The following is a 12,014-nucleotide window of genomic DNA, read 5'->3' as shown; positions in this document are numbered from 1 at the left end:
AGTTAAGGACAGGTGAGGGGGCATTGTTGACAGGGAGCTGCAATGTGGAAAGGAGCTCGGAGAGGGGGAATGGCAGAGGGAAGATAAGGGGTGTGGGGGAGCTGGGAGGGTGTGGTGCTGGAGAGGGAACTGGGAAGGTGCAGCACAGGAGGAGAGCTGGGAGGGTGTGGTGTGGGGGGGGGTGGAGCTGGGAGGGTGTGGTTGTAAAAAGTGGGCCATGTACACCATTTTGTTTCCATTCACTACAAATCGGTCAGTTCCATTCTGTGAGAAAATAATGAATATGACGTGATTGCATGGTGTTTTAGTGGCAAAATATGATTGAAGCATCAATATGGGAGAAAGACCTTTTTCTTGATGACCAAATAAAATTTAAAAGCAGTAGCTCGATTTCATCGTTATTATTTTTCTCCTTATAATTATTTATTTTCTTCACTTGTTCCTCATGTTCACCGTCTATATATTTTCTATCTGCATTTCCATCACTTTTGACTTTCATCGCTTCGCCTTTTTATCTACTTGTTGCATTTCTCTACCAATCTTCATTTCCTTTTCTTTTTCTCTCCCTACCTCGAAATTTACTTTATAGATCATGTTGCATTAACAGAACAATGAACTAAAAATCATCTAATTGTCATCTTGGATTTAGGTAAGGTTTGATAAAGTGCAAGAGCCACAATGCTAATCATAATGCACACTGAGCATAACAGACACACTGCTGTGCATGCTGCACCCCACTAGGCAAGGATAGACGGACATACTGTCATGCTGGTGTTTCACAGACAGGTTGATTCATCAGTGTGTGTGGCATCCCTCGGGTGGACGTTAAGTCGGGTGTCCTGTCTATTGTCAGTGGTTGGTGGATGTTAAAGATCCATTGGTATCCTTTGGCAAAAGTAAGCGAGTTATCACCGGCATCCTTAACAAATTACAAAATTCCTGCCTTGAATAATTGCTGGGAAGGCAATGGCAAACCACCTACTATCACCTTTGCAAAGCAGCCAAAGACTTGCCTTCAAGCAGAGCACTCAATCAATCAATCAATCAAGTTCTTTCTATTTTTACATTCACATTTGCTATCTTATCCAATTATCTCTTCTCCTGATGATGTGTGCACCTGGCATGAATGGTGTGCCTCCATTTCTGTTTTTCACTTTCCTTCTTCCACTTCATTCAAATTTCTGCATTCTGTCACTAAACTGTTTGTTTCTTCTATTCACTTGCTCTGTACACCTCATATTTGGCACTCATAAGTGGAAACCTTTACCGGCGCATTACACTTCATTTTGCTGTGGTTTCTGTGTAAGGTTTTAAGGTTAAATCAATCCTGTCTGATTGTATGCCTACTCAGACACGTTGGAAGGATGAAAATAAATCATTATGACATATAATCTCCCTTTTTGGTGCAGAGAAAGACAGTTAGATTAGAAAACGGACACATTACGCTTCACACACAATGGAAACAGGTACGGTATGCCACGCTCAATGGAAACAAAATGGCTTCTAATTGCAAGTTGTCGCTTCTCTGTATATACAGGAACTCTAAGGGGAAGGGGTAAGATGGGAGGGGGGAGATGGTAGATGGTGGAGATGAGGGAGAAGGGAAAGCTTTGAAGGGGTGAGGAGATGCAGAAATAGGGGACATGAAATGAAGGGTTGCTGAAGAGGGGGACAAATAGATGGGTTGTGGTTTAAAGGATGCAGGCAGGCATCTAGGAGATGTGAGGGAGGGTACTGACGTGGAGTAGTTTAACACCATTTGAGGACATGCAGCAACACTGGTTCTTAAGATTGGTTTTGTGACATTGTTGCCAAATGCAGGTTTGTATTTGTCTCTAAAAAAGCACAGTTTTCCAAAATGTTCTCATCCCACTGTTTGTAATTTGATTGACCATTTCAACATTATTATTTGCTTCCTCTTTTTAAAAGAGGTTTTAAGTAGCAACATATATATATATATATATATATATATATATATATATATATATATATATATATATATATATATATATATCTTCTTCTTTCGGCTGCTCCTGTTAGGGGTCGCCACAGCGGATCATCCGTTATGATCCACATAATGATTTGGCACATGTTTTATGCCGGATGCCCTTCCTGATGCAACCCTGGTCGCCTCTTACGACACAGGGATATGGTACACCAATTCTAACCTAGGCATACACCGGGCCCAGTACACTGGTACTCACTTCGCCAACCTCAGAAGGATGACAGGCTGAGTCAACCTCCTGGTGTGTATTAATTCAAGCGGCCAACGGGGCTTGAACTCAGGACCTTTTGGATCCCAAGCCGCTACCCTAACCACTACGCCAACACCAGGTTTTTTATATATATATATATATATATATATATATATATATATATATATATATATATATATATATATATATATATACATATACATATACATATATACATATACATATACATATACTTGTACTTACACATACACACACACACACACACACACCTGTGTATTTTACTGTTCTCACTGTAAAATTTCCACCTGCATTTACAGTAAATTAACTGGCAACAATATGTATTTGATTATCACTTATCATATAAAGAAACGAATATGAGATACGAAATCACTTTTTCAGAATTTCTAACTTAACAAAATGTATTATTACCACCATTATCCCCATTGTTTTTCATACAGCTCAGACTGAAACAGTGTCTTGCAACAGTTTCTTGGTGTGGAGTATATTTTACCATTATAGAATATCAATGGGCTGGCAGGATGGCCTAAAGGTATGCAAACTCACCTATAAGCTGTCTAGCCTGGGTTTGAATCTCGAACCAGCTATAAACTGTCACAGGCAGAGTTATTCATCAACACGTGTGCCCTCCCTCGGATCGATGTTAAACTGGGCTCCGTCTGCTGGCATTAGTTGGTAGATGTTAAAGACCCCACCATATGCTTTGTTAAGAGTAGGCAATCTATCGCCAGCACCATGAACAAATTCAAAATTACTGCCTTGACTACTGCAAGAAAGGCAATGGCAAACCACCCAGCATAACCCTTGCCAAGAAACTGCTTCAGCAGCACCAACACTCTGTAACAGCATATTGGTACATTAGAATCAGGATACCATTCCCTTCCCTCCCCTATCCCCACTGCTCCCCCACCATCATTTCCAATAATGTACGTATATCACCAATCATTACTTTCAAAATATGTATTTGTATCACTCCCACCCCCATCCCTGTGGTCCTTTGCCACACAATGCCACCAAACGCCTTTGTTGAAATTCCAAAAAATAAAAATTACCCAAGTACCAAAGTTTCGATACTCATCTACTCTCAGAATAAATTTCAAGGATGACCAAACCAATTCATCATGAGCACTCATGTGAATCCTCCTATCCTGGTATGTGAATAACCAGTAATGTGCTTATGGAGGAAAAGGGAGAGGTTGGATCAATTAGTTTTAAATCGATGGCTAACCAAAGGTGAGCGTAAGTGTGACACTGCATCTACAGTTTCCAAGAAAAACACTGAGTCAAATGTGGCAAATACAGGAGCCCAAAAAATTTCCCTTCAAGCATTATCAGAACTAGAAACAACCGCTATGTTCAGGAGCAGCCTGGGGGAGGGGTCAGTGGGGGAGGTGGGGCAAATATATTTTGTGCCATGGCTAATCCCCCTTGTCTGCAGTAGGGGTCAGCAAATCATTTGCACTGTGGCACGTGTAGAGGTGAAAATTAGGGGTGGGGTGGGGGGGGAGGATTGTGCCTATGACCTGACCAGGGTATTACCAACATGTATGCAGTTTATTTTATTTTGCTCCAACAGGAACACAAACAACACGGATAAACGCTGCCTATTTATTATGTCATTAAAGGTGGCGTTAGTGGCTGGACAGAGATACACTTGCTCCATTGTACAGGATATACAGTTGATTTCACGCAATACTAATCTTCAGGAAGATACCATGGAAGTTTGAGAAACCGAGTTAAAGCTTTTATTATTGATGGTGTTCGATGTGGATTCATTACATCGAAGCAAGATAAACCAATGAAAATGCATAAAGCAAGCTGTGACTGTGGACTTTTGAAAAATTCTCAACCCACTTCCCAAAGCACTGTGGAAGCAGATTCCCCCCCCCCCCCCCCCATTGTGATCTTGTGCCATAAACTTGCACATCATGCTAGCACATTTCCTCCACACTCCAGGCAAATCCCAATGTTGTGCACAATCAGAACAAACCTCATCTCCAAAGTCTTGAGGAAATTTCCGAAGAATGTCAGGAGCTGTGACAATGAAACAGGGAGAGGTGCAGAAGATGTGGAATTTTGAGTGAAAGAGGGGGGGGGGTGGAGGGAAGACAGTTTCAAAACAAGTTAGTATATGCACTTGATTTGTGTGAAACAACTTCATGAGACTCAACAATTTATTTGCTTTGAAAACTTGAAAGACAAAAATAAATAAATAAATCATATTCTCCATTATTTGCTTTCACAAGTAAATGCCCCCACACTGAGACAGTTCAAGCAATGCAAGCTCGTGATCCCCAAGGAAGGATTAAAGGGACAAATTTCACTACCAGTGGGGAAATTGTTTTTGTTTGCGACCCTACAGTGGAAATGAAGAAAACGAGGAAGATTAAGCAGAAAGAGAGAAAAAAAGAACGAATGAAGAGGGCGAGGAGAGAAACAAGTGTGAGAAGGGAGGAAAACAAAAAAGAAGGGAGGGAGAGAACATAAAATAAGAGAGAAAGAGAAAGAGAGAAAGAGAGAAAGAGAGAAAGAGAGAAAGAGAGAGAGAGAGAGAGAGAGAGAGAGAGAGAGAGAGAGAGAGAGAGAGAGAGAGAGAGAGAGAGAGAGAGAGAGAGAGAGAGAGAGAGAGAGAGAGAGATGGGGTGGTGTGGGAAAGAGATAGCAGGAATAAAGTGAAGGAAAGAGGAAAAAGAAAGACGGTAGGTAGGGGCAGAGGGGAGGAGAAAAAAAACCCAGAAATCTCAATAATTCCTTCGATTTGACTGCCTCGTTACCATTCATCATCGAGTTTCGGAGACAGATGAGTGGAAAATAGGAAGGATGAAAAAAAAGGAGGGGGAAGATAAAGAAAAAGGAGGAAGGAGGAGGGAGAGGGCAGGAGTTTAAAGGCAGGGAAAAGGAATTTAAAAGGGGGATGGGAAAGAGGATTAGAGATGGAGGAGGAGAAGGAAGGAGAATTTATGATAGGGAGAGCAGGGAGTTTTAAAAGGAGGGAGGGGATTTCAAAAAGGGGGGGTAAAAGGGGATGAGAGAGTTTAAAAGGGGATGTGAGAGTTCAAAAAGGGGATGGGGAGAGTTTAAAAAGGGGATGTGAGAGTTTAAAAAGGGGATGGGGAGAGTTTAAAAAGGGGAGGGGAGACTTTAAAAATGGGATGGGAGAGTTTAGAAAGGGAATGGGGAGAGTTTAAAAAGGGGATGGGAAAGTTTAAAAAGGGGATGGGAAGACTTTAAAAAGGGGGTGGGTAGAGTTTAGAAAGGGGATGGGAAAGTTTAAAAAGGGGATGGGGAGACTTTTAAAAGGGGATGGGAGAGAAAAGGGAAAAGGGGATGGGGAAATATACCATCAGAGATGGGGAATCCCCCGCCATTGAATGAAAAAGGTCATACATATTCCAGATAATGAGGGAGGTGAATTGGAAACAAGACACCATTTGGTCATCATCGAAAAAGTTCCCCAGGGGTGAGGAACATAGTAACCAAAAATAATTGAAATCAGATAAGCGGTTTTCCATTTTTTACAAAAAAACATATTTTTGAAGATGGCCGCCCCAGTCGGCCATCTTGGATCCGGCCACACCCAAAATCAATAGGGTTCTTCCTTTTCAGGTGGTACATGTGTGACCCAAATTTCAAATGGATATGGCGAACAGTTTATGAGTTATCGCATTCACAGCTATAAATGTTGACGCCCGGACGGACGGACAGCCGGACGACCTGGGTGACAATATCCCCCTTCCGCCACGCGGCGAGGGATAAAAAAGGGAGGGGAGACTTTAAAAAGGGGAGGAGAGACTTTAAAAAGGGGAAAGGATTACTGCTAGACTGGAGGTTTTTGAAACTGTCAACCAGGCGATTTGTGTTCCAGAGTTCAAGTATATGATTCAATTGAAATAAAAGCCTTTGAAGGTTGTAAAAATTAAAAAAAAACTTTTTTTGAAAGCTTACTGCCATGAATGCACCATCTTTCACACCACCATATTTAACACATTAAATTAATTATTCATACCTGATGTTTGTGTCCTTCATAACATCCCAAAAAATAGTACGTTTCCTGTTTGGAATGATTTTCAATTTTGTTTAACTGCCAGACAGGCAGAGTAAAAAATAAAAATAAAAAACTACCTTTTTCCTCTGTGTGCATGGAAGCTTAGGACGAGGTTCCATACAATTTGCCAAATTCAGAGCCAAAGTACTGCTAAACTGCGGGTTTGTTTTCTGATTCATGTTCCGATTTGTGTTCTACTGTGTTCAAAATATCACATTCAATTGAAATTAAATAGTTCCTTGACCATAGACTGATTGGCATCTGTAGACAGACAGACAAAGTGAACCAATTGCTTAACCCTGCTTTTCACTTCGTGCATGCGAGATAAAAATGGTGGAGTAGGTTTTAAAAGGGGGAAGGGAGACGGTTTAAAAAGAGGGAGAAAGAAAAGAAATCAGAAGATCTGAAAAAAAGTAAGTTACACGAAGTTGTGTCTTCATCTTGTACTCATCTCCAATATGAAACCATCAGAAATAAAACTACCTTCTTGCGCATACAAACATACAAAACTAAAGGCCATTATGCAACAGTACCATTGGTTTGCAAAGGTTTATAGCAAAACCAATCTTTGATCGCTACTATCTTTTCTTTCTTTGTAACGGAATGGTGCGACAGGTCCAGCGACAGGCGGCAATAAAAAACAGGGGGAGTGGAAGAGGAAACATGTTGATGTGGTTTCCAAGGTGACAAGCCCAATTATTCCCTGGTTTCTTACATAACCCCTGCGCTCTCTTGGCTGCACGCCTCACGGATGCCTCATCCACCCGTTGCTATCGAGGGATTTAATTAGGTGTGAGGCTCCGATTCGGAGGAGTGAGAGCTCGTGTAGCGGCAGGAGCTAATCGCTCCTCGCCGCAGGGCCACGGCAGAGGACAAGAGGGAGGAGGCAAAGGGAGAATGAAAGGTTGGCTCCAATTGCCTTCGCCTTACAGATCTTTGCCTGATCAGGAACAAAATAAAAATGCATTGCACGAGAAAGCAAAGCTCAAAATAAAAAGTGTACACACAGTAAACAATGCAGTGAAATACTCCAAAAGCAAAAACATAGATTTGTAAAATATATCCTAATGATAAGTTTTACACACACACACACACACACACACACACACACACACACACACACACACACACACACACACACACACACACACACACACACACACACACACACACACACACACACACACACACACACACACACACACACACACACACACACACGATGAAAATTGAGTCTGATCATCATTAACTGATGAAACTCACATCAGTTGGTAATATGGTACAGGCCCAGATAATGCAGGTCTATAATATATTATATACCAGTTAAAAACAGTCAACTAAAGATCAGAAAAAAAAAACAGTGAGAAACACAGCATTGTACAAACAAATTTAAGCACAACAACCCTGAATTGCTCAAGTGTCAAAAAGGGGGTGGAGAGAAAATATGAAACGAAACAAGGGGAGGACAGGGAACAACAGAAGAGGAGACGAGAGGATTGAAAGAGGAGATGAAGGGAGTATGGAAGAAAGGGCAAGCAATGAAGGAAAGACAAAACGGAAAAGAAGACATGGGTGGAATATAAGAGACAGGAGTGATAGAAATGGAGATGAAGGGGATGAAAGAAGAAATGATAGGGTGAGTGTGGGGGGTGGAGTATAAAACATTAAAATGAATAGTTTTTCTGCTGCAGTTAATAAACGCGTACACACACACACACACACACACACACACACACACACACACACACACACACACACACACACACACACACACACACACACACACACACACACACACACACACCTTGTGGCAAAGGCATTTTATGTTGGCAATGATTATTCAAAGTTTACAGGGAACATTGAAGAGCATTTTGCTACAAACTACAGCAAGCAACAGGGCCGGATGGGCACACATATTGCCTCAACCTACCGCAGCTGTGAGAAAGCAGACAGACAGTGTGCCAGAGGTTGAAAATGAGATCAGGGCACCCAAGCTCCCATCGAGGTACCCGAGAACAGTGAGGATTTCAATACCCTTACTAATTTGAAATTAATTAGCAAAGGACGTCCCACAGAGTCACACAAGCAAAACATTGCAATCACCTGAGAAAAACGTGACGGAAATTTGGCAATCTAAAATTTAAAGAATTTGGGGACACATCAATATCTGTTGGCAGAACTAGGCATCACATACATCACGTAGATGTAATGTGCATGATAAAAAAATATATAGCAAATAAGTTGATGTGAAGCACCTCACCATCCCTCATCGCAATTCCCTATGCCTATTGCAGTTCAAACGACGTAGCAGTTGTACCATCGAGAACAATTCAAAGCAAAAATAAACAGAAAATTAATCCACATTCACCGGTCTGTGATAATATATTTCTTTCTTTCACAACAACAAAGCACAGCTTAACATCTCGTGCAAACACAGCCGAGTAAAATCCCTGGGTGGCGTATGGTATAGACTTGGTGTAAAGTTATACTGCTTGCAATCACCTAATCAAAGAAGTCTTTAATCTCTATTAGAACAATTGAGAATACATTTGCACACAAACCAAACAGGGTAGGTATTAGTTGTGGGGTAAAAAGGATGTCTCAGAATAAATGTCCATCATCACAACAGATTCCACCAATAAATATATATAAATAAAAGTGAGGGCTAAGAAGAGGCGGGATGAGGTGTTGGGCTTTTGTTCTTCGGGGAACAATCGAAGACTCAAGGGACTGGATGGTGGGCCGCATGGGACAGATGGGCTGCAACGCTGCCATGAACTGTTTATTATTTTTTAACCCCCAGGCCCCCAGCACGCCGTGCAATTTAACACCTCTTTGTGTAGCCTGATAAGTGTGAATTGGAACGCGTGTGCGTATAAGAGCACGCGAGAGAATGGGGTCTGGCTAGGCCCAACACAAGGAGTGTGTGTGACCTAAGAAACATTTGATTTTTAAACAGCAATGATACAAGATATTCTCCTCTCCAATCACGGCTCAGGGAGGTTAAACAAACAATATTGGAGATCACACATATACAATCACACACTGGCCTGCTTTGTCGGAATATAATCATTTTCAAGATGGCAAGACTGAACAGCTATATTCGATAATTGTTCCTTTTATTCCTTCCATTTCCACAGTCAATTTCTCTGTTAAACATTCCCCAGTATGAACAACTCTCCGCTATGGGGGTGTACACTCATCAAAAAGCACAAACCATGTGTCATGACTTAATATATGCCTGGTGTCGGCTGAATGGTTAGGGTGGTGGGCTTGGATTCTAGGATCCTGAGTTCAAATCCCACTCAACTGTTGAATTAAGACCAGGTGGGGTTGACTCTGCCTGTCATCCTTCCAAGGTCGGAAAAATGAGTGCCAGCTTGCTGATATCCTGTGTCAGAGTGGCGACCCATCCAGGATTGTGTCCAATAGCCAAGGAGACTGCTTTGGCAGCACCAACACTTTGCACAGAGTATGATCCCCATGGATGGATGAATGGATGACTAAATATCCACTTGAAACAACTTTGTATCTGGTACTTTCACACTTGTAACTATATCATTCCAAATATTATGCATTTTAAGATATTAGTTAAAAAATAAACCAGGAACCAAACTTTGCAATGAAAAGATGAATAAAACTACAGGGTGCCCCACAGAAAACCAGGAAATTTGGAACAGTTTATTTAAAACAAAACAAAAGCAAACTTAGATGTAGTGTAAAACAAAGATACACTTTATTTTGAAACAAAACAAAAACAAACGTTAGATGTAGTGCAAAATACGGCAAAATAAATCTCAAAATCTCAAATTTCCTGGTTTTCTGTGTGGCACCCTGTAGAAGGGCACTCAGTTGAGTGCATACCTCAGCCAGGTTGATTAGTTTAAGTTTTGTATCCCACTGATATCTGAATTCGAACCTCAACTAAAATTTAATCAGCTTGTTCTTGTCATCTAATCAACTCATCCACCAAGTTTTGTACGAATCTGTCCACAACTTGGTGAGATATCGTGCTGGTGTTATATGTCATTTTAGCCCTATCTCTCAATGGTTAAAAATCACTTTTAAAATTCTTGGATCCGGAACCGGATCCACATCTTCACCCAAATCTAATCATTTCAACCTTGTCATATACCCAAGCCCTCCACCAAATTTCGTCTGAGCTGTGAGACAACTTTTTGAGATATCCTGTTCACAAAGAAAGAAACAGACAGACAGGGGTGAAAACATAACCTCCATCCACCTTTGGTGGCGGAGGAAATAACATTTACTTTCCATGCCCGGGTTCTTCAGCTTTTCAGCTTTCACGGCACATGTAATATTTAGTACTTTCTATGGCAGTAAGATGTAATTAAAAGAAAATATTTTGAAAGTATTTATTATATTTCTCTGGCGAATGTTAATCTCCATATTTTGATTTCAATCCAAAAGGTCATCTCGTTAGTCCCAATAAAGGTAATACAGGTGGTGCAGCCATGTTGTCACTTGTATCCCATGTACCTGTGCAGGAAGTTTATAGGTCAAGAAGTTGCAGTTGCCTTTAAAACAGTATTATAAGCAGCAGCCTCTCAGCAGCCTCTTCGTCCTTGTCCATACAAATAAATGTCAGTGTGTGTCAGTGTGTCTCCTTCATAACTCCAAAACCGTGAAACCAAGCAGCCTGAAACTTTGCATGCATACGAAGAAAACTCCAAGGAAGTGCATGACTGAAAATAGGGTGTTTGGGTTAATTAAAGCACCCCTTTTGAAGATTATTAACGGCCTTATTTAATTATATCCTTTATCAGGCACATCCTTGTACACCCATGGACACCTCGCTCACACTTGATGGGGGTCCTAATCCGCCATTTGGTTCGGTCTATTCAAAAATGCCTCCATTTGGAAGCACGATCTACTCTCATGGACTAATTAAAGTATGTAATCGAAATATTATGTCGGATTTGAGAATCGGATCTGGTGGACAAAATGTGTCGAAATCTGGAGTAAAATCCAAAAATTTAAACAAATATGTGATTTTTTATATCTTTGCGTATTTATTGAAGCAAAGCATTAAACTTAACTTTTTCTACTGTTCGGACGATTATATTGAATGAAGAAAAGATTCTGGAATGTGTAGAACGTGTAACTTCATTGAGTGAAATGCCGTGCTTCATAACCTGCTGTTACAATCCATAACGGCACAGTCCACAGGGGGTCCTTTTTTTCGGCAATTACATACGCAGTTTGCTCTTTACGTTTTGGGTGATTTGTTTACATTACAAAATACTAGTACGTGCCTGTAGGTGCGTGGCCGTACGTGCAAAAAAAACAAAAATATACAAACAAAAAAAAAACTTTCAAACTGTGAGCCAGAAACAACAACCACACAGGCCGTTCCTTCACTCTCGCGTGCCCGTACGTGCGTGGCTGTACGTGTGTGGCCGTATGTGCAAACCAAAAAAAATAAAAATAAAAACTTTCAAACCGCAAGCCAGAAACAACAACCACACAGGCTGTTCCTTCGCTCTCACGTGCCCGTACGTGTGTGGCCGTATGTGCAAACCAAAAAATAAAAAAAACTTTCAAACAACCACACAGGCCGTTCCTTCACTCTCGCGTGCCCGTACGTGCGTGGCTGTACGTGTGTGGCCGTACGTGCAAACCAAAAAAATAAAAATAAAAACTTTCAAACCGCAAGCCAGAAACAACAACCACACAGGCTGTTCCTTCGCTCTCACGTGCCCGTACGTGTGTGG

General features: G+C 41.2%; 1 protein-coding gene across 3 annotated transcripts in view; it reads right to left on the bottom strand.

The window, feature by feature from the left end:
* The window catches only part of LOC147013030 (DENN domain-containing protein 1B-like), a 251,978-nt gene that overhangs the window by 193,649 nt on the left and 46,315 nt on the right, over positions 1 to 12,014 (bottom strand). For all 3 annotated transcript variants that reach the window (XM_085854485.1, XM_085854484.1, XM_085854486.1), the window contains one exon: positions 4,225 to 4,268. In XM_085854485.1, the coding sequence (XP_085710611.1) occupies positions 4,225 to 4,268 (44 nt within the window). The remainder of the gene's footprint in view (positions 1 to 4,224; positions 4,269 to 12,014) is intronic.

The sequence above is a fragment of the Eptatretus burgeri genome, chromosome 14 (genome assembly GCF_056783735.1).
Source record: "Eptatretus burgeri isolate ZD-2024b chromosome 14, Ebu_testis_v1, whole genome shotgun sequence".
NCBI classification, from domain to species: Eukaryota; Metazoa; Chordata; class Myxini; order Myxiniformes; family Myxinidae; genus Eptatretus; species Eptatretus burgeri.
This window is presented reverse-complemented; position numbering and strand designations above follow the sequence as displayed.